Source organism: Candidozyma pseudohaemuli (genome assembly GCF_003013735.1).
Source record: "Candidozyma pseudohaemuli strain B12108 chromosome Unknown scaffold00004, whole genome shotgun sequence".
Lineage (NCBI taxonomy): Eukaryota > Fungi > Ascomycota > Pichiomycetes > Serinales > Metschnikowiaceae > Candidozyma > Candidozyma pseudohaemuli.
Genome location: NW_020194438.1, coordinates 319,968 through 339,151, shown reverse-complemented (window position 1 = coordinate 339,151; position 19,184 = coordinate 319,968). Strand labels below are relative to the sequence as shown.

The following is a 19,184-nucleotide window of genomic DNA, read 5'->3' as shown; positions in this document are numbered from 1 at the left end:
TCCCCCTATTTCATTTCCTTCTATGTAAATACTGCCCCGGAATAACTGGGACCTTCGGTGGTGTACGGAGCTACGATATGGCATTCACGCTGTCTTCAATTTGCAACATGTCTCTTAAAGAACAGAAGGAGCAGTTTGTGCTGAACCTCAATGGCGGACTGGTGGAGGAGATCTATTACGTCACAGGGGTGGCGCTAGCTGGCTATGTGGCACATGCAATCTTCAAAAAGTACCTTCTTCCAGGCCTCAATTGGGCCAGATCAGGGCCTCTTCTTTGGGCCATTGAGTTCTTCTTTGATGAACTTTTGCTACTTCAGGCAATCACCGTCTACAGCTCCCAGGTTGACAAAATCTACCTCAACGCGTTGGGGCTTGCGTTTTTGATCTTTGTCTATGGAATGGTCAACAAGGGCTACAAGAAGACGCCTAAGAAGCAGAAGTCCGAGGAATTCCTCCCTAAGAAATCCTTCATCACGGCCTACAGAGCCCACATGCTTGTGATTACAAATCTTGCTATTTTGGCTGTTGATTTCCACGCGTTTCCACGTCGTTTTGCCAAGGTAGAGACGTGGGGTACCTCATTGATGGATTTGGGCGTGGGATCGTTTGTGTTTTCCATGGGTCTTGCCAACTCACGCGCCGTGATTAAACGGAAGTTGGTTTTGGGCCAGAAGGGCGTCAGTTACGGCAAGCTTTTGATTGGAAACACCATCAAGGCTTTGCCGGTATTGGGTCTAGGTGTAGCTCGCCTAGTGAGCGTGAAACTGTTGGAATACCAGGAACACGCTTCTGAGTACGGAATCCACTGGAACTTTTTCATGACTTTGGGCCTTTTGCCCATCGTGTTGGGTATCTTGGACCCCATCTTAAACTTGGTTCCTCGGTTCATTGTAGCCTTGGCTATCGGGTGCCTCTACGAGTGGACCTTGAATAACACCGGTCTCCTCGCATTCATCTTAGACGACGACAACCGTTTTGAGTCGCTTTTTGCCATGAATAAGGAAGGAATGTGGTCCTTCTGTGGGTACTTGAGTATCTTCATCTTCGGCCAGTCCTTTGGCTCCTTCGTTCTCACGTCTAAGCCTACGCCCAACAATCTTTGGGGCTCATACTCCAAGGGTAAAGGAATTCACCTTTTCACCGTCTCCACCACGGAGGGGTTGTTCTTCATGTCAGTCATCACTCAAGGCCTCTTCTACATCGCCAAGGAATCGTTTTCCACAGGCTCCATTTCCCGTCGTTTGGCTAACCTTCCGTACGTTCTTTGGGTCGTCAGCTACAACGCCGCGTTTTTGCTTGGCTACGATTTGGTGGAAAGACTAATTGGCCCATTGAGTCTGACTGTGCTAGATGCAATCAACGCCAATGGCCTCGCTACATTCCTTTTGGCCAATATACTCACCGGATTGGTCAACATGACCATCAATACGTTGGAGCTTGCACAAAATTTGACGTATTTGCTCTTGATCGGATACGCTTTAGTGTGGACTTCAGTGGCGGTGTTGTTGCATAAAAAAAACATATACATTAAGCTTTAGCTGCATGTTGATGGCTGCAAACGCGATAAGCAGTGGGTGATCTAGGCTCGTGGTGACGTGGCCTCGGCTTCTAAACCGGCGCGTCCTTCTTATCGGAATGTAAATTCCAAAATAAAATAATGTCTTTGGAGCACTTGCCGTGTTCGGGACGTTGCCCTGAATGCCTTGCTAATGCTTATACGATGAAGCTGCAGGACATGCTATATGTGGCAGGGAGGCACAGACCCACACCCGTGCATCCTCATACACAACCATTTTACCGTCGTTCCCGTTGCCCTACTGACCCACATCTTCTAGAACACACACCATGGCACTGACGGCCCTGTGGACCTCATTTCTCAAGTCCATCACATCTTTCAACGGCGATTTGTCTTCGTTGACAGCGCCTCCTTTCATCTTATCGCCCACATCCTTGGTTGAATACTCCCAGTACTGGGGTGAGCACCCTGACCTCTTGTTGGAGCCCAATTTCATCAGAGATGACGCTTCCAAAGAGGCAGAGAAGGCAATGGCCGTCAAGAGAATGATTGCCGTTACCAAATGGTTTATCTCGACCTTGCGTTCGCAGTATTGCTCCAGAAACGAGAGCATGGGCACCGAGAAGAAGCCCTTGAACCCATTCTTGGGTGAGGTTTTTGTGGGGTCATGGAAGGATGAGCTGGCAGAACAGAAGTTCGGCGATACAGTGCTTTTGTCGGAGCAGGTGTCACACCACCCTCCTGTCACGGGATACGCTATCAACAACGAGAAGAACAATATTCTATTGCAGGGCTACAACGGCATTCGTGCCACCATCAGCACCGCCTCAATTAGCGTCAAGCAGTATGGCCACGCCATCTTGGAATACAAGGACCTCAACGAGACATACTTAATCACTTTGCCACCATTGCACATCGAAGGTCTCATCACCGCTGCTCCATTCGTTGAATTGGAAGGCACCTCGTACATTCAAAGTTCCAACGGCTACATTGCCGTCATTGACTACTCTGGCCGTGGTTACTTCAGCGGTAAGAAGAACACCTACAAGGCCCGCATCTACGCAGACAGACTTGCCAGCTCCGACAAGGAGAATGCTTTAGTCACCATCAGCGGCCAGTGGTCCGGTAAGTCATACATTGCCAAGGGCAGCGAGAAGCCTTCAAGCAAGGGCGAGTTGTTCTACGATGCCTTGGCCAAGAAGCCAGAGCAGTTGACTGTCAAGCCTCTAGAGGAGCAGCATGACTTGGAGCTGAGAAAGGCATGGCAAAAGGTGGCCGACGCCATTCGTAAGAGTGACTACGACTTGATTCAGCAGGAGAAGTCGCTTATCGAAAACGAGCAACGAGAGTTGAGAAAGAAGGAGGCCGAGTCTGGCATCAAATGGGAGACCCGCTGGTTCGACTGCAAGGACCTCAAGGACGGTGCCGCTGGAGACGATCCGTTGTTGAGTCTTGGTAATGTTGCCAATCTCTCGGTGGACAATGTGCCATCGGGCACGCTCCGGGGGTCCAAGAAGGAGAATGGCGAGGCCAAGCACTGGCGTGTTAATTTGGACAAGTGGAAGAAGGATAAAGAGATACGAATCTAGAGATGCCGACGTCCGGCTTAATATATACGAATACGAGTTCCGATGAAATGTGCTTGTGGCGTGGGTTGGCTGCAAGTTGATGTAGGAGCTGAAGGAGGTACTAGTTGATATGTTACTGTATCTACAAAGCAACAATTAACAAGGCGACAAATGTTTATCTTATATCATTTATCAGCTCTGAAATTGTCCATTATCTCTTATCAGTAATCAGGATCTATAGTGCGTTCGATACTGCGAGGCTGTAGGTGTGACAACTACAGCAAACAGGGCAACATTGAAGCCTATTGAGAATAATCTTGATTTTTTGAGGAAGCTAACTGCTCGATTTTGATAATCTAGTATGTTTATTCGTCGTCCACGACGCCTACGGCGTGTTCCTGGCTATCGATGGTGTATCACGTGCCCATCAATAGGGCTGAACCCTCTCACATGACTGGCGCTCACTGGAGAGGTGATGGAAGGGAGGGCTTATGCAGGTCCCAGCTTTGGAAGATTATATGGGGAAGTGAGAGCGTAGATTACTATGAGAGTGAGTCCCCTGCAGTACCGCGAGAATTTTTCTACCAGGCGAAAAAGTTTTTGAAGATTTCTTTCTACCAACCTCAACCACCGTATAACACCATGGCTGAATCTCACAGATTGTACGTTAAGGGTAAGCACTTGTCCTACCAGCGTTCCAAGAACGTGAACCACCCAGGCACGTCGTTGATCCAGATCGAGGGTGTCGGCTCCACTCAGGACGCCAGATTCTACTTGGGTAAGAGAATTGCCTACGTCTACAGAGCCCAGAAGGAAATCAGAGGTTCCAAGATCAGAGTCATCTGGGGTAAGGTCACCAGAACCCACGGTAACAACGGTGTTGTCAGAGCCAACTTCAAGAGAAACTTGCCTCCCAAGACCTTCGGTGCCTCGGTGAGAATCATGTTGTACCCATCCAACATCTAAGGAGAGTTGAGGAACGTGGAACGAACTGCAAACTAGCCCTCGGGCGTGTATAAATCCATAATAAAGAAAAGAGGAATCCAGTGTAGCCTCGTTGGAGGTTGGACCCCGAGGCATCGTCCCGGGTTGCGTAGAAGGACCATAGAGTCAGTGTCTAAGAGGAAAGAACAGTGGTGGAATATAAGCCAATATGGTGATGGAAAGCACCAATCATTCAGTATTGACATTGGCATGAATCTCCAGACGTGGTCTCGGGCACATGACTGAGTCTCGAGATAGTGCTCTTCATATAGAGCCGGTGACTCAGAGTGTGGTCGAGAATATGATTTGGGGACATCGTTAGTGTGAAAAGGGTGTGGTTTTGACGATTTGGGGAAAGTTTGAGATTTTTTCTTTTTCGTCGAAATTGGGATGTTTCGTCGTGATGCCTCTAGATCGTGTGCCCATTGCGCTCTGTAGTAGGTAAGTGAGACCCAGCTTACTAGGGTCTTTCACCTTTGTAGTGAGCTTATTTTCGGTATGAGATTGTTTTTGAGCCAATCTCGGAATATGAAGAAATTTGAATGTGTTATTTATATCCCTTCTCTTTGGGTTCTCAGTATTCTCTATGGAGCTACTGTAAGCGGAATGGTTATCAACTCCGTAACCGTTCGATTGCAATCCCGAGGTATTTATACTACCCGAAACCAAATCGTCTTTTAATCAACAGAAAGGTGTCTACTATACCTCTAGCTTTCTGTTACTTCATTGCGGTTCTCTTAATCGGTAGGGGTCCACTGGTTACGGTGGCTGCGAAATATCGAGTAGTACCACAGTCACCAATAATGGCACACCACCAAAACCACAAACACCGTACCAACTTTAATAAAGCCCAGTTTTTTTTTCCAAGAGATTAATTAAATACCTTTCATAATACTTTAATAATAGTATTTTATGAAATCACAGAATTGACCGCTGGTGCTCATCTACAGTAACTACCATGAGCCATCCAGAACAACCCAACCCACCATCTCACTACCCACGGAATCCAACATCTCAAAACCAATTCGTCACAACTAAAGCATCAACCACCTATCTCCTCCAAAAATCCCCCAAATCCTCCCCGATCCAGTCCACTTGGTCAAACCACACGTGACCTCTACACCAGCCAAGCTATCCACGTATTCAGTCTCACCAAACCAGTTCTTGTTAATGGCAGATATACAGACCGAGGAAAGCATTCGTGCGGCAGAGGCCGAGGCTGGGGCCGAATTGCTAGCTTCAGAAGCACCTCTAGAAAATTCAGAATCCATGGCTACCTCAGACGTGGAATCCAATGGAGCCAGCACAAACGGAACCAGTCTACTGGCTGAAGACCTAAAAGCTCAATTGGAGCAAACACAAAAGGAAAGAGACGATGCCAAGCACCAGCTAGAGGGCATCATTGGCAAGCTTTCTGGAATGAAAACGATGTTTCAGAACTACAAGGCTGTACAGGGAGAGCTTGATGAGCTCAAGGAGCAGAGCACTAAGTGGGATGAAGCCAAGGAGCAGCTTGAAACAGAGAACAAGAAGCTTGAAGAGTCCTTGAAGACCTTGAAAGAAGAGCTCTCGAACCTTAATGGAGAGTGTGATAGGCTCAGTACTCAGGATAGCGATTTACGAAGAGAGCTACAGGCCAAGGACCAGGAGCTCCAGGACGAGAAGTACCGTCTAGAAATGGAGCTCAGGCTGGCGCAAAAGTCGGCGTCTGGGCAGAAATCGGAGTATTCCGAGCTCAAGTTGGCCAAGGAAGAGCTCGATATGGAGAACAGAAACCTCCGTTCGATCATCGACGAGTTGAAAACAAAGCTCGCTGACAAGGAGGAGGACATTCAAAAAAACGACAAGAGAGTGGAGGAATTGAAGGCCGATAATGAGAAGACGGAGGAGGCCCTCCGAGCGGAAGTGACAGAGCTCAAGAAGGAAGTTGAAAAGCATAAGAACGCAACAGACACGGAAAAGGCTGCAAATGAAAAGCTACAGGAGCAGCTAGACCAGACGAAGAAAGAGTTACAACTGGCCACCACCGAGGCGTCGGAGGTGCTGACCCTCAAAGAAGAGATCCACAGCAAATCAATCATCATCGGCAAACTCAGGCATGAGGCGATCATTCTCAACGAGCACCTCACCAAGTCGCTTGGCATGCTTAAGCAGCAGCTGAACAACGACGACAACACTATAGACAGAGAGCTCATCTCCAACGTGATTCTCAATTTCCTTCAGATCCCACGAGGCGACGCCAAGAAGTTTGAGGCATTGCAGCTTATCAGTGTTCTTCTAGAATGGGACGAGCACCGTAAGGTGCAAGCTGGGCTTTCCAGCGGCTCTCACAAGAACAAGGAAGGAGAGAGCAGGACGAGGAACTTTGTGTCCCTATGGACGGATTTCTTGGAGAAGGAATCGACCAAGGGGAACTCGGGTAAATAAGTAATGCATAGCGGAAGCAATTGGGGAGGTTGTAGTGGTATATTGTGTTTTTGAGTGATTCGCATAATTGGCAAAATGGTTGCAAAATTCTGTAAATTACATGGGAAGCTCAAAGATTGGAAATATTAGAATTGAAAAACCACAAAATAAATAGGTGCTTGTTGGAATTTCAATAGATTTTGTAAGGGTTTATCGAGGATTCTCCAATTGAAGCGTAAAACTTCACAAATATGGAATGGTTCGAGATGTAAGGTGCCAGAATGACCAGTTCAGCAATTGAACCATAAGGCCAGCTACCGAGATGAATTGTCACCAAAACGAAACCACGTTTTCAAAAGAACTATTACTATAGTAGAGGAAATACGACAGTAGATCGAATGTTTGAAAGAATAGAATGCAATGTCCTGGCCATCATCATACTTCCATGGTGCATCTCAGGGTACCATATGTGCCTAATAGCAGAAACCAGCAATTGAATTGAAATGAATATGAAGAATACTTCGAAAATACCCAAAAAGCAAAAAACCGAAAGAAAAACATATTCACCTTAAGAAAATTCCCCAAATCACCACCCTCCTCGTATCAACCTCTTGATGTCTTCAGGTGCGCGAAAAGATATCAAGCGCGTACTACTTTCCAGAACATGGTGGACATTCGTCAGTTCTTCGGAGGTGACAAGAAGCCAGGCGTATGTCAATTGCAGCTGATTCTGTGTATTTTGAAGCTATACTAACAACCAGGCTCCGAAAAAAAGACCGGCTCCAAAAAGCCAGTCCCCTGACGAGGCACAGAAGAGAAGCAAGACAGAGGACGAGGGGAAGAGCAAGTTCTTTGAGGAGAAAAAGAGCCCTAAGGCGTCTCCAAAGAAGGTGAAACAGGAAACACCCAAAGCTTCGCCAAAGAAGAAGGAAACTCCAAAGGCATCTCCCAAAAAGGCCACTCCTAGGAAAAAGGCCAAACCGACATACGTAAACCTTGATTCAGACGCCTCCGACTCCGAGGACGATTTCAAACCTGACGGAGATGAGGAGGAAGATGACGATTTTGACGGCGGCGACTTTGACGACATGAAGGAGGAAGAGGAAGCCGAAGAGGAGGATAATGACCTTAGCATCCAGGAGATCGAGCCTGAGCCTAAACCTGTAAAGAAGAGAGAGGCTCCCAAGAAAGCTGCTGCCAAACCAAAGGCCAAAACAGAGGCTTCTGAAGATTCCGATATAGATACCGCTAAGATCTTGGCCCTGATTGAAGATGCACCATTGCCTGAAAGCGGTGACTCTGGAGAAAAGATGAACTACTTCCAATTGAAGAGCAAGCAGCAGAACGTGGCTGCACCTAGCGGCAACGTCCAGCTTCCAGAAGCAGCACCTAACTGTTTGGGTGGTTTGACCATCGTCTTTACCGGTGTCTTGCCTAATCTTGATAGAGACGCAGCCGAGTCTGTGGCGAAAGAGTACGGTGGCCGTGTCACCAAGAGTATCCTGAAAAAGACCAGTCTTGTGGTTATTGGCGAGGAAGCAGGTCCCTCGAAGGTCAAGAAGATCAAGGACTTCGGCATCAAGGCCATCACAGAAAAAGGCTTCATAGAGCTTTTGAGCAAAATGCCTCCAGAAGGTGGCAGTGGCAAAGAAGCCCAGGCTGCTAAGCTCAAGAGAGAGCAAGAGGAAGAAAAGCTCGCAGAGGAGGCCAGAGAAGCCGAGAGGAAAGAAAAGGCCGAAGAAGAGCGCAGAAAAGCTCGTGCCGCTGAACAAGCCAAGCAGGCAAAGAAAGAGGGCAGACGTCCTCCATCACCAAAGAGAGAGATCCCCAACAACGAGAAGTTGTGGACTGTCAAATATGCACCAACCAATCTCGGTCAAATTTGCGGCAACAAGGGTAAAGTGGCTAAACTCAAGACGTGGTTGGAAAACTGGCACGACAACTTCAAGACGGATTTCAAGAAGCCCAAGAACGAGGGCGGCAACCTTAGAGCTGTCCTCATCTCGGGCCCACCAGGTATCGGAAAGACTACGGCTGCATCTCTCGTTGCTAAAGAGCTCGGTTACGACATTCTCGAGAAGAACGCTTCTGACGTCAGATCCAAGTCTATGCTTAATCAGACAATAAAAAACGTTCTTTCCAACACATCTGTCGTGGGTTTCTTCAAAGGCAGAGACGCCGATGTGCACAGCAAGAACGAGAAGAAGTTCTGTCTTATCATGGACGAGGTTGATGGTATGTCCAGTGGAGACCACGGTGGTGCTGGTGCTTTATCGGCCTTCTGTCGTATCACCAAGATGCCGATCATATTGATTTGCAACGACAAGACACTTCCGAAAATGAGAACATTCGACAGCACGGCTTTCAGCTTGAATTTCGTCAGACCTAGCGAAACTGAGGTCAGATCTAGGTTGATGACAATTGCCTTGAGAGAGGGTGTCAAATTGGAGCCCAGTGTGATTGGACAATTGGTACAGGCCACCGGTAACGATATTCGTCAAATGATCAATTTGTTGTCTACTGTCTCTAAGACGCAGAAGCAGATTAACCGTGGAAACTCTCAAGAGATCGCAAACAGTTGGAAGAAACACACAGCTCTCAAACCATTTGCTATCACCATGGAGCTTCTTGGCGGTGGTCAACGCAAGTCGCTCAACGATAAAATTGATTTGTATTTCAACGACATTGACTTCACTCCATTGATGATCCAGGAGAACTACCTCAACGCCAACCCTCCGGTATCTCCAAAAGAGCGTTTGGAACGTGTCGCTGAAGCTGCAGACAGCATTAGTGAGTCAGACCGCATCAACAGTTTGATCCGCTCAAGTGAACAGCAGTGGAGTTTACTTCCATTCCACGCAGTCATGTCTTCCGTTATGCCTGCTGACAAAGTAAGAGGGTCCTTCGTTGGTCTGGCTCAGTTCGCTGGCTGGTTGGGCAAAAACTCTTCCACCATGAAGGCCCAGCGTCTTCTCCAAGAGTTGCACTACCACACCCGTTTACGTACATCCACAAGCAAGGACGAGCTTCGTCTTGACTACTTGCCAGCTTTTGAAGAGCGTCTTTCTAAGCCCTTGGTGGAACATAGCGAAGAAGGCATCAGCGAGGTGATGGAGACGATGGACTACTACTACATGTCCAGGAGCGACTTCGACAGTGTTTTCGATTTCGGTCTCAAGACCAAGGCAGCCAAGGAAGTAGCCGCTTTGCCAACAAAGGTCAAGTCAGCCTTTACCAGAAAGTACAATGCTGCGCAGCATCCTGTGGCCATCTACAAGACAGGTGACCTGACAAAGGGCCAACCTCGTAAACAGAAGGCTGACTTTGAGGATGTGGTCGAGGACGATACTATGAAGGAAGACGAAGAGGAGGTTGTGGAAAGCGAGGGCATCGACAAGAAAGACAAGCTTATCAAGGAGGTGAAGCCGAGAAAGCGGGCTAAGCCGCAGGCAGCCAAAGGCGCCAAAAAGCAGAAGAAGAAATAAGAGGAGGTGCTTTCCCAGTCCGCGTTGTTTTTTTATATCATTTTTTCTTGAATACTGTGGTTATCGGCTTTATGAATCCAGGGTTGGTCTGCTGTTGCTATCCCGTTGCCGGCTGGTGAGTATCTAATCTGGCGATGTGCTAGTACAGCCTCGAAGCCGCATTGCGCCCAGACCTGTCAGCGAGGCTCCATTGTTATTTCGATTGCTACGCTTGACGCCATTTACCAAGAATGCTAGCCTCACGCAAACAAAAAAATTTGTCAATGGGCCGGATGACCTTCTGTCAAGGCGATTTGCTGTGGGCGTTTGAATCAGGCAGCCTGGCATAACATACCTCCGATGCATCCCTGCCAATCATGCGAGCACGCAGAAGATAGCCTCGGCTGGACTGGAAAACGTGGATTTTTTCAGAAAATTGAAAGGGTTGCCGAATTGCCTCAAATGGAGTACTTTCTAGCCACTGCACCCCTGCTGCTAACTCCGTATGTGTCGTTGCCTTAGTCCCTCCAGACCTGAGTGGTGCAGGACAGGGGAAGAACGCGAAATTTTACTTGGGCCAAGTAAAGAATTCTGGTGAGCCTGACACATTCCTCAGTTCTTCCACCGCTGAGTCCTCTTCAGCATGTCGAACAGGAGCCCTTTATTTAACATACCTCCCAGTAGTAGCAATGGCAAACAGCCGCCGCTGCTTCTGATACCTTCCCCGGTTTCTATGAACCCCAAGGAGTTACCCCAGGGCCACCAGCACGGTGAGGCTCCGTTGCCGAATATACCGACCAAGAAGCTGGGGCCTCGTCGAAAGCCGCCACCAATCGATTTTTCCAAGATCGACGGCTCCCACTCCTTCAGCCCTCTGAGTGACTCACCAGATCACCACGGCTTGCCATCGAGCATCACCACCAACGTCAACCTGACAGCTCGGATCAGCGAGGCTGTCAAGAACCACACAAATCAACAGCGTATTCCTCAGAACCAACAACCGCATGGCCTCCAGAGGCCGAAGTCAAAAAACATAGACGATCTCACGCCAGAGGACTGGAACCGATTGGCCAACACGCAGCAGATCACAGAACTCGCCAAACTTGGCGAGGGTAACGGTGGAAGCGTCTCCAAATGCCTGCTTCGAGGTGGGAGCCCGCTTTTTGCCCTTAAACTCATCAATGCCGATCCGAATCCGGATGTGCAGAAACAGATCATCCGTGAGCTCCAGTACAACAGACTGTGTTCGTCGCCCAACATCGTCAAATACTACGGCACTTTCATGGTAGAGGAGCAGCTGATGATTGGCATTGCCATGGAGTATATGGGCGGTCGGTCGTTGGACGCCATCTACCGCCGAGTCATCGAGATAGATCTGCTGAACCGGATCAACGAGAAAGTTTTGGGAAAAATCGCCGAATCTGTGCTCAGCGGCCTTAATTATTTACACAAGCAGCGCATCATCCACCGTGACATCAAGCCGCTGAATATCCTCCTCGACAAGCATGGCAACGTGAAGATCTGTGATTTCGGCGTGTCTGGCGAGGTGGTCAACTCCCTCGCAAACACTTTTGTGGGAACACAATACTACATGGCCCCAGAAAGAATCATGGGCAAGCCATACACGGTCTCATGCGACGTCTGGTCGCTTGGACTCACCCTCTTGGAAGTAGCGCTGGGTCGCTTTCCTTACCATATCGAGAGCGAGTCATCTCTTGGACCCATCGAGCTCCTTTCGTTGATATTGGAGTACGAACCGCATTTAGAGGATGTTGTGGAGGAGGAGATATTCTGGTCGGACTCCTTCAAGAACTTTATAGACTACTGTCTCCGGAAAGACCCCGAGCAGCGACCATCGCCTCTGCAGATGCTCAAGCATCCATGGGTGGTGGGGCAGCTGCAGATCAAGGTGAACATGGACAGGTTTGTGAAGCGTCTTTGGGGGGATGAATTGGATTAATGACATGGTGCCGCTCCGGCAGGGCATACACGAGTAATGACGAGGAACGTTTATACGAAAACAGGGTTCTCTTGGCAAGCGATGAAAAGGAAGTGTAGGCTATCCTGGGATAGGATTATAATGTAGCCGTAGTTGTCGAGCACATACTTTATGGTGGTATGGCATGGGTACTTGTAATGCATCGTTGCTAGCATCAATCTTTAGATTCTTGAATGGAAATTCTTGAATGAAGAAAAGAGCAAGTTAGCAACATTGTAGTTATTGGCTTCTTTAAAAAAAGAGAAAGTTGATTTTCATTATGGGTTCTTGTTATTGCCTAGGTGCACCTATGTCTACCATACCTGTCAACATGAACCTAACTTTATCAAACTGCTGAACACCATTCATTCAACTCATAATTCCTAACTTCTGTTTCAAAATCAAAAATATCAAAATCTACAACATATATCTCCATTCCATCTTCCATATCATCCGCCATTTGCAACCGTTTCTGTGCGCCACACGACCTCGCAGCCAATCACCACAGGAACTTTCCTCATTACCAGAACCAACTGAACCTATCACTTAGAAACATGCCAGTTCCTTTTGAAGGCTTGTTGCCATACGCCATCATGACGGCGTTCTTTGGCTTGGCCGGCCACGGTGTCGGTTTTATTAGATACTGGGACAACGGTTGGAAAAACGACCGTTGGGACTTGGATGCCTGGGACGAGAAAATGATGTCCAGAGACTTTCTTTTAACGGGCACAAAGCGAGGCCAGACCAGTGATGCTGTTGCTCCGGAACACTTCAAGACTTCCCACATCATTGAGCAGACCTACTGGACCCCATACAAGGACCAGTTCTTCACTTTCAGAGAGAGAATGTACAGAGGTTACGTCTCTGGTGCCTGGGACTTCAGTTAAACATCGCATAATATACATCTATACGGGACTTGTGAATTGTAGTCTATTCTAGTGTACACGGCTGGGCAAGTCGGCGGTCGCCGGCGTAGGCTGCAGCGTAAGCTGAAGTATGTAGAATGGTTGAGTTGAGGCTAGCTCGGGTGGACCATCAAAACCTTTTAACAAGGCACCAAAAATGTAGCAACAAAAGACACTGAATTATTGGCCATACACTGATAATCCCCTTACTACCCAGCCAAACCGAAACGTTCCTTTCCAATGCAAACAATGACGCTTTAATGCTAAACAGATAAGCACCCTCACTTGTAATGCCTGTAACTGTGCTTCTCAACAATCTTGGGAGCATAACGTCTCTTTCTTCTGAGACCCAAAGCCTCGATCTTGCCGCTGGCTTGGAGTCTATGCATCTGGTCGTAGAATGGGTTACCCTCAGGCTTGACGTTCTTCAAGTTTCCGCTCAACTCATCGGAAAGCTTCACCTCAAGAGGCTTGAAAATCACCTCGTTTCTTCCGTGACGTCTGTGCTTCTTCTGCTTGGGCGCCTTGTTCTTGGAAGCCTCCTGCTTGGTCTCCACTTCCTTCTCGATATCCTCCAAACGCTGGAGCTCCTTCATTCTAACCCTAAGATCGTGGAGCTTAGTCTCAAGCTCACGCATCTTGGCATTACGCTCCATCTTGTTTCTCTGGGTCTTGGTCTTCTTCTTCCACTTGGCTGGGGCATTAAGAGAGAGCTTGTACTTCTCCTCCTCAGGAACATCCTCCTCCTCCTCTTGAGGCTTGGTCTCTTCGTCTTCAGACTCGAGAACATCCTCCTTCATGTTCTCAATAAGAAACTGGATTCTCTTCTCGTGCTCGGCCATAGCCTGGCGTTGCATTTCCATACTGCTTTCGGCATCGAACTCCTTGTCGATCAACGCCTGCCACAGCTCAAGCGAAGGGTTGTACGACTTGCCTGCATCAACATCGTTCTCCACTGACCCCTTGGACTTGTGTAGCGTGAGAGCAATAGGACCCTGCTGTGCTGTTTTAGGAACCTTGGAAGGTTTGGTAATGGAGAGATATGCAGACTTCTTCAACTCGTCAGGCAACGCAACCTCGTCATCTTCACCCCAAACGTCAACGTTGGCGCCCTTGACGAGACCTTCCTTCTCAAGTCTTTTTTGGTGCTTCTCATCAGTGATCAGTCTTCCTCCCAAGGCCATCAACTCCTTGACTTTGCTACCACTGACCCTCTTCTTCACAGAACGGGATCTAATAGGCTCCACCTTGGATTTGTTGGTCAAGATCTCAGTCATCTTGAGTTTCTTGGCCGTGGGGCCCTTGGAAGTCGATCCCTTGGTATCGATAACGAACTCATCTCGATCGTCTTCACCATGCAAAATCTCCCTGTCTCTTTTGGCATCCAAGGATTCATTAATGTCTTCGACATCAATGTTTCTTCTCCATGCTCTTTTGCCTTTTCTAGAAGGCTGGGCCTTTGGCTTTGTTACTTTGGCCAGATTATCCATGGTGATGAGCTGAGATGGATCTATCTTTTTGAGATGCGCCTATGCACGCGACAATGTCGCAAGGCGTCAGGGATAGCCAAACGGTGGATTTCAATTAACTGACGAATTCGAGGATTTGATGCTTCTAGTTTTTTTATTGAGTCTGACTATCACTAGATCTTAGCTGAAACGGAAAATCGGATGGTTCTGAAGGTAGTGGTGTGGACAGTCGACGGTGCGACGACATTTTTGCACCCATTATCTAACAGAATAGGAAGACCCCAGATTTTAGGTACCCTTCCAAATTCATACTCTCCAAACGACTACAGGCGAATTCGCTTACATCTATCTAACCGTTTATTACGCGCAACCGAGGATCCGGAGTTAAATAGCGCACCCCATCCACCACACCAAAGCTACATCGTAAAACTAGACCTCTTCATCCAGTCCGACAATCACAGAAGGTTGCCTAAAGCGCAAAAGCTCTCCTCACTTAGTCTGCCCCCAAACCGGCTTCGTGTGCTTGTTGTCCTACTAAGTGAGGGGGGACAATAGGACTAGTCGGTTGCGATTGTTGATCTCCGCATGTGAAAGCCAGGGGCTCCTCAGCACACAATGGATAGACTGAGGGGTCTTCTGGTTTAGGGCACACTGGAGCTTCGTCGAGTTTGAGTGCATGCGTAACGGTTGACGTGATGGACAAACGGTGACACTGAGTGTTGATAGTGAGGTGCGGGGAGCCTCACCAGGTAATGGGTTATATGGATGAGGATCAAACGAGGCCAGAATACGGTGCAAAGTTGACGTTGAATAAGTTTTAAAACTCTGATTCGGATTTTGGTGAACCAAAGGATTTTCCTTTACGCATTTCAGAAAACTAAGAGTCCTAATAGAAACGCGTAGTTGTAGACCACTGGTAGCTTACCCTAGATGTGAACAGCCATGGAGACATCTTGCCATATACGCATCCCACCATTATTCCCGTTCATTTGAAAACAGCTTCAATAGCCCTTTGATAAAGATTGGCAATCCTTTTCATTTGCAATAAAACCGTCCTGCTCACGCCGTTTGCTTCCCTTCATAACACACAGTAGTCCACACTTGATTTCAACGAAGGAGAGCCAAGGGGGTTGGAATGACACCCCACACCTTAGATATCCATTCAATCACTCCAAATCCACCACTTTCAAAACCTTTTTCCCTACGCCGCCTTCGCCATGGCGACAACACGGCCCATCAACTCCATCTGGTCCATCTCACTGACGGCTCCACTGACACACACAAAACTAGGACAGCCGCTCTTTTTCACAAGAACACGCCCGAGCCGATGAGCCAAGTCGTGCACTAGCGTATCGGCACAGGCCTGCAACACGGCAGTATGGACATCGTCGTTTCTTCCAGGAACAGCGTAAACGTAGCAGCCTATGGAAGTGGGCGCCTGTTCGGTGACGTAGACGATATTGGGCTTTTTGGGCGCCTCGCCACGGATCATGCTGACTGTGTATTCGCCGCACGAGAGGGGCACTTCCTCGGAGATCATGGAGTAGTTGGGAGTTGGTGATGGTTGATGTTGAGATGTGCAGGCGAGGGGGAGGTCGTAGTGATGGAGAGTGAAAAAATGGTGGGCAGGTGGCAGCAGAAAAGAAGATGTTTGACGAGTTTTTAGAATTGAGTGGATTGAGAGAATTTAGGGTTTGGGTCGTTGGTGGATGTGGATGGTTTGTGGAGATGGCGTTGAGATTGAGACTGGAGAGTGCTACTATCAATGGGCAATCAATTGGCTCGAGTCAAGCAAAGACGAGAAAATGAAAAACGAACTAAAAGTCCAAAATTGCCTCCACGACTAGCCTTCCCTCCATCACTCACCTCCAACGGCGAAATGACCATCCAGCCAATGGGCCTTGCTCACCTCCACCAACAATGAAGCAGCGAGGCAAACAAAGGACAAGAAAAGCGCCAGCGGCGGCGTGGGGGCCGGCGAACGACGAAACCGCCTCAACGACAAAATCCAAAGAATATTGAAAAAAATCGAAATTCAAAAAAAGTCCGCCATTTTGCCGTCTTTTATCACCCCCGGGTTCCCCAGATTCGGAGGGTCCTGGCTCTGGCTGGCGCCAATCTGGCGCGCCAATCTGGCGGTGCGGAGGCCTGTACCGAGGTCCAGGCTACCCCAGAACGGGCCATTTTGCAGCCAAGGGCCCATCAAAAACGGCCAATTGCGTGAATCCCCCTAAACAAATGGCGGATTCGTCATCTCCACGAAAATCCGAACAAAACGGTGTTTTCAAAATAAAAAATTAAGCCCCAGAAGACCTCTTTTGGCTGGCCCCCCTCATCCCCACGACGTCAAATCCTCGCTTTAGCCCCGGCAGCATACGCATCTGGAGCACTGGGCGGCTGCAAAACGGTGGCCCATCGCCGCCGATCGCAGCCAATCCGAACCACCAGCATCCATCAAAAACAGCCTTCCACCTCTATTTTTTCAGAACGACAAAAATCCACCGCCAAAACCGCCCCCTCCCAACCCTCCCATACAAAACCCGCCTCCACCGTGGGGGCGCCTGGCGTGCTTTGTCTTGGTAGCTCGGAGCCAAATATTGTTTTCGCTGCCCTAGGTGCAAGTTAGCCTCCAGGTGCGACCGACCCCTCGTGCTTGTGATTCTCGCTCTGGGGTATGCGCCAGACCTCATCCATTGTGTAAGGCTTCTCCTCGAGGCCCTACCTTAGGGCACTGCTTCTTCGTGTAACTCTCTTTTTTTTTTTTGCTTTCTGCAATGGACTTGGTGGACTCGCTCAACAGGCTTATTTTCCATCTCCCGCCGCCTTCGGGCCTGCTGGCTTCAGACTCCACAGCCCTTCCAAGAGAGTACTTTCCTGTGAAGCTTGTGGTGGACAGGGAAAACACGGGTCTGGCGGCGTGGAAGACGTTGAAGCTGGAGCTTTCGAAAAACCGCTGGCGCTGGGCCGTGGCGGGAAACAAGGTCGACGTGTCGTTTCTGAATAAGCAGGCTGCTGACGCTGCCGTCGAATACATGCTAGAGAAAAAGTGGCGACTTTCGTTCGACTACTCCAAATTCGTGTCCCATCCGGGCACCTTGTTCGTGAAGAACTTGGCCCGCCTGGCGGTGCTGCAAGAAAAGCTCCATGACTTCTTCAATGGCGTGTCGAGGTTTGCGCTGGTGGAGGACGTGAATATCATCACCCAGCCGTCGCTGGCGTCCTCGTCGTCCTCGCTTTCCCTGGCGTCGGGAGACCTGGAGGTTTCGGCCATTTTGAAGTTTGAAAACTACCTTGACGTGGACCACATTGTGGCTAATCTCCCGCTTGCAACCAACCCGTTCCACCCGTCGTTGCCGCTCTACGTGAACCGCTACGTCTCCAAAAGAGAACGGGCCATGTGCCCGGACGCCGCCGTGCCCGTGCCTGAAGACGCCATTCTCTACGATACGCTTGTGGTGGAGAATCTCGGCGATTTCTTCAGCAACAAGGTCAAGCTCGACGAGCTCGAGCTCGTCATGGCCAAGTTCGCCCTTTTCGGCTCCATTGAGTCCGTCTACTGGCCTTTGGCCCACGGCTCCGAGGACAGCCTCTCTTTCCGCAAAGTGGGCTTCATCAGCTTTGCTCACGAACGCAACCTCAACCAGGACATTCTCCGCTGCTTGTACTATCTCCGGGACTTGACCTACGACGAGTTTGACAAGTTCTCCGAGGACGCCGTCTACGACATCAAGGACGACATCAACGGGCCCCACAAGTACCCGGAACCGCTAGATACGCCCCGCCTTAGAGTCTCCATTACACAGAGAAAGCACAACCACCATCTTTACGAAAGCGCTGAGTCCTTGTACGTGCACAACGAGCCGGGCCTGCTTCGGATGAAAATATGTGATCCGCTGGCGGCTGAAGACCACGACGATGCGTTCCTCAACAAGTTCATGAAGGCCTCCAACTACCAGGAAACTAACGTGTACGTCAAGAACTTGCCCGTGCTTTTCGAAAACGACGACGATCTCTGGGCGCTGTTCTGGAACCAGTTTGGTGTGGACGGCGTGAAAAGCGCCAAAATCATCAAGCCCCAGTTCTACTCAAAAAAGTCCGACGAGCTGCTTGGCCGCATAGGCTTTGTCTTTTACGAGGAGTTCAAAATGGCCCTCAGGGCTATCATTCTCACAAACAATAAGGTTGTAAACCTAGGCAACGGCCCCGGCATGGTTGTCCAGGCTTCCTTCGCTATCCAAAAACACAATAATCTGCTGGGCTCCGGCAAGCTGGCCCTGTCTTCTCTCAGCCTGAACCTGAGCTACAATTACTACACTGACGGGTACGGAAAGCGGTACTCGGTGCCCATGAACGATCCAAGTTTCTACATGAACGAGTCACGAATGCCTAATGCTGCTCCGTCTCCTGGAGCCCTGCCGTTTGTGCCTCCCGAACTGTACTATTTTTACCCGTACTACATGCCTATGGCAGCACCAGAGCCCATGAAAGAGGAGGAAAACGGACATTCGCCCAAGCAAAAACTGGGTCAGATCAACCCTAATGCTCCTCCGTTCCCAAACCCAATGGGTTACATGTACCACCCTTACTACCAGATGCCGCTGCCCATGATGAACGGGCCGGGCCCGTACTTCAGCAATTATTCAATGAGACAGGGGAAGAAGGGGGAACGTAAAAAGTCGTGAATTGTGGACAATCTATCTGTACTGATAAAAAAGGCTGGACCGTGAATCTGATTAATAAAGAGTAATCGCTAGGTAATTTGTAGAAACTGTGGTTTTTGAGTGTTTATCTGTTCAACAAGTCAGACTAAGTCAGGCTTTTGAATAAGTCGGTTATTATCAACGATCATCTTCTGCTTCGTTAAACCTGACAAGCAGTTTACTTTTGATGGCAA

The 19,184-nt window shown here is 48.9% G+C and overlaps 10 protein-coding genes across 10 annotated transcripts; 8 read left to right on the top strand and 2 right to left on the bottom strand.

Annotated features, from left to right (window-relative positions):
• Nucleotides 1-107: 107 nt before the first annotated feature.
• Nucleotides 108-1,538, top strand: GWT1 (glucosaminyl-phosphotidylinositol O-acyltransferase; the record flags this gene model as incomplete). The annotated part of the gene is made up of 1 exon (XM_024857635.1): nt 108-1,538. The coding sequence occupies one exon, from the start codon at nt 108-110 to the stop codon at nt 1,536-1,538; it is 1,431 nt and encodes a 476-aa protein (XP_024714134.1).
• Nucleotides 1,539-1,845: 307 nt separating this feature from the next.
• C7M61_002253 (oxysterol-binding protein) lies at nt 1,846-3,105 on the top strand (the record flags this gene model as incomplete). The annotated part of the gene is made up of 1 exon (XM_024857634.1): nt 1,846-3,105. One exon carries the CDS (start codon nt 1,846-1,848, stop codon nt 3,103-3,105), a length of 1,260 nt encoding a protein of 419 aa, XP_024714133.1.
• A 621-nt stretch (nt 3,106-3,726) lies between these two features.
• C7M61_002252 (60S ribosomal protein eL33) lies at nt 3,727-4,050 on the top strand (the record flags this gene model as incomplete). Its single annotated transcript, XM_024857633.1, has 1 exon — nt 3,727-4,050. The coding sequence occupies one exon, from the start codon at nt 3,727-3,729 to the stop codon at nt 4,048-4,050; it is 324 nt and encodes a 107-aa protein (XP_024714132.1).
• A 1,188-nt stretch (nt 4,051-5,238) lies between these two features.
• Nucleotides 5,239-6,495, top strand: C7M61_002251 (uncharacterized protein; the record flags this gene model as incomplete). Its single annotated transcript, XM_024857632.1, has 1 exon — nt 5,239-6,495. One exon carries the CDS (start codon nt 5,239-5,241, stop codon nt 6,493-6,495), a length of 1,257 nt encoding a protein of 418 aa, XP_024714131.1.
• Nucleotides 6,496-7,138: 643 nt separating this feature from the next.
• On the top strand, nt 7,139-9,959 carry RFC1 (replication factor C subunit 1; the record flags this gene model as incomplete). Its single annotated transcript, XM_024857631.1, has 2 exons — nt 7,139-7,183; nt 7,269-9,959. 2 exons carry the CDS (start codon nt 7,139-7,141, stop codon nt 9,957-9,959), a joined length of 2,736 nt encoding a protein of 911 aa, XP_024714130.1.
• A 712-nt stretch (nt 9,960-10,671) lies between these two features.
• On the top strand, nt 10,672-11,898 carry MKK2 (mitogen-activated protein kinase kinase; the record flags this gene model as incomplete). The annotated part of the gene is made up of 1 exon (XM_024857630.1): nt 10,672-11,898. The coding sequence occupies one exon, from the start codon at nt 10,672-10,674 to the stop codon at nt 11,896-11,898; it is 1,227 nt and encodes a 408-aa protein (XP_024714129.1).
• A 572-nt stretch (nt 11,899-12,470) lies between these two features.
• Nucleotides 12,471-12,803, top strand: C7M61_002248 (uncharacterized protein; the record flags this gene model as incomplete). The annotated part of the gene is made up of 1 exon (XM_024857629.1): nt 12,471-12,803. The coding sequence occupies one exon, from the start codon at nt 12,471-12,473 to the stop codon at nt 12,801-12,803; it is 333 nt and encodes a 110-aa protein (XP_024714128.1).
• A 299-nt stretch (nt 12,804-13,102) lies between these two features.
• C7M61_002247 (uncharacterized protein) lies at nt 13,103-14,311 on the bottom strand (the record flags this gene model as incomplete). Its single annotated transcript, XM_024857628.1, has 1 exon — nt 13,103-14,311. One exon carries the CDS (start codon nt 14,309-14,311, stop codon nt 13,103-13,105), a length of 1,209 nt encoding a protein of 402 aa, XP_024714127.1.
• A 1,180-nt stretch (nt 14,312-15,491) lies between these two features.
• Nucleotides 15,492-15,830, bottom strand: C7M61_002246 (uncharacterized protein; the record flags this gene model as incomplete). Its single annotated transcript, XM_024857627.1, has 1 exon — nt 15,492-15,830. The coding sequence occupies one exon, from the start codon at nt 15,828-15,830 to the stop codon at nt 15,492-15,494; it is 339 nt and encodes a 112-aa protein (XP_024714126.1).
• A 1,234-nt stretch (nt 15,831-17,064) lies between these two features.
• Nucleotides 17,065-18,972, top strand: C7M61_002245 (uncharacterized protein; the record flags this gene model as incomplete). The annotated part of the gene is made up of 1 exon (XM_024857626.1): nt 17,065-18,972. The coding sequence occupies one exon, from the start codon at nt 17,065-17,067 to the stop codon at nt 18,970-18,972; it is 1,908 nt and encodes a 635-aa protein (XP_024714125.1).
• Nucleotides 18,973-19,184: the final 212 nt, after the last annotated feature.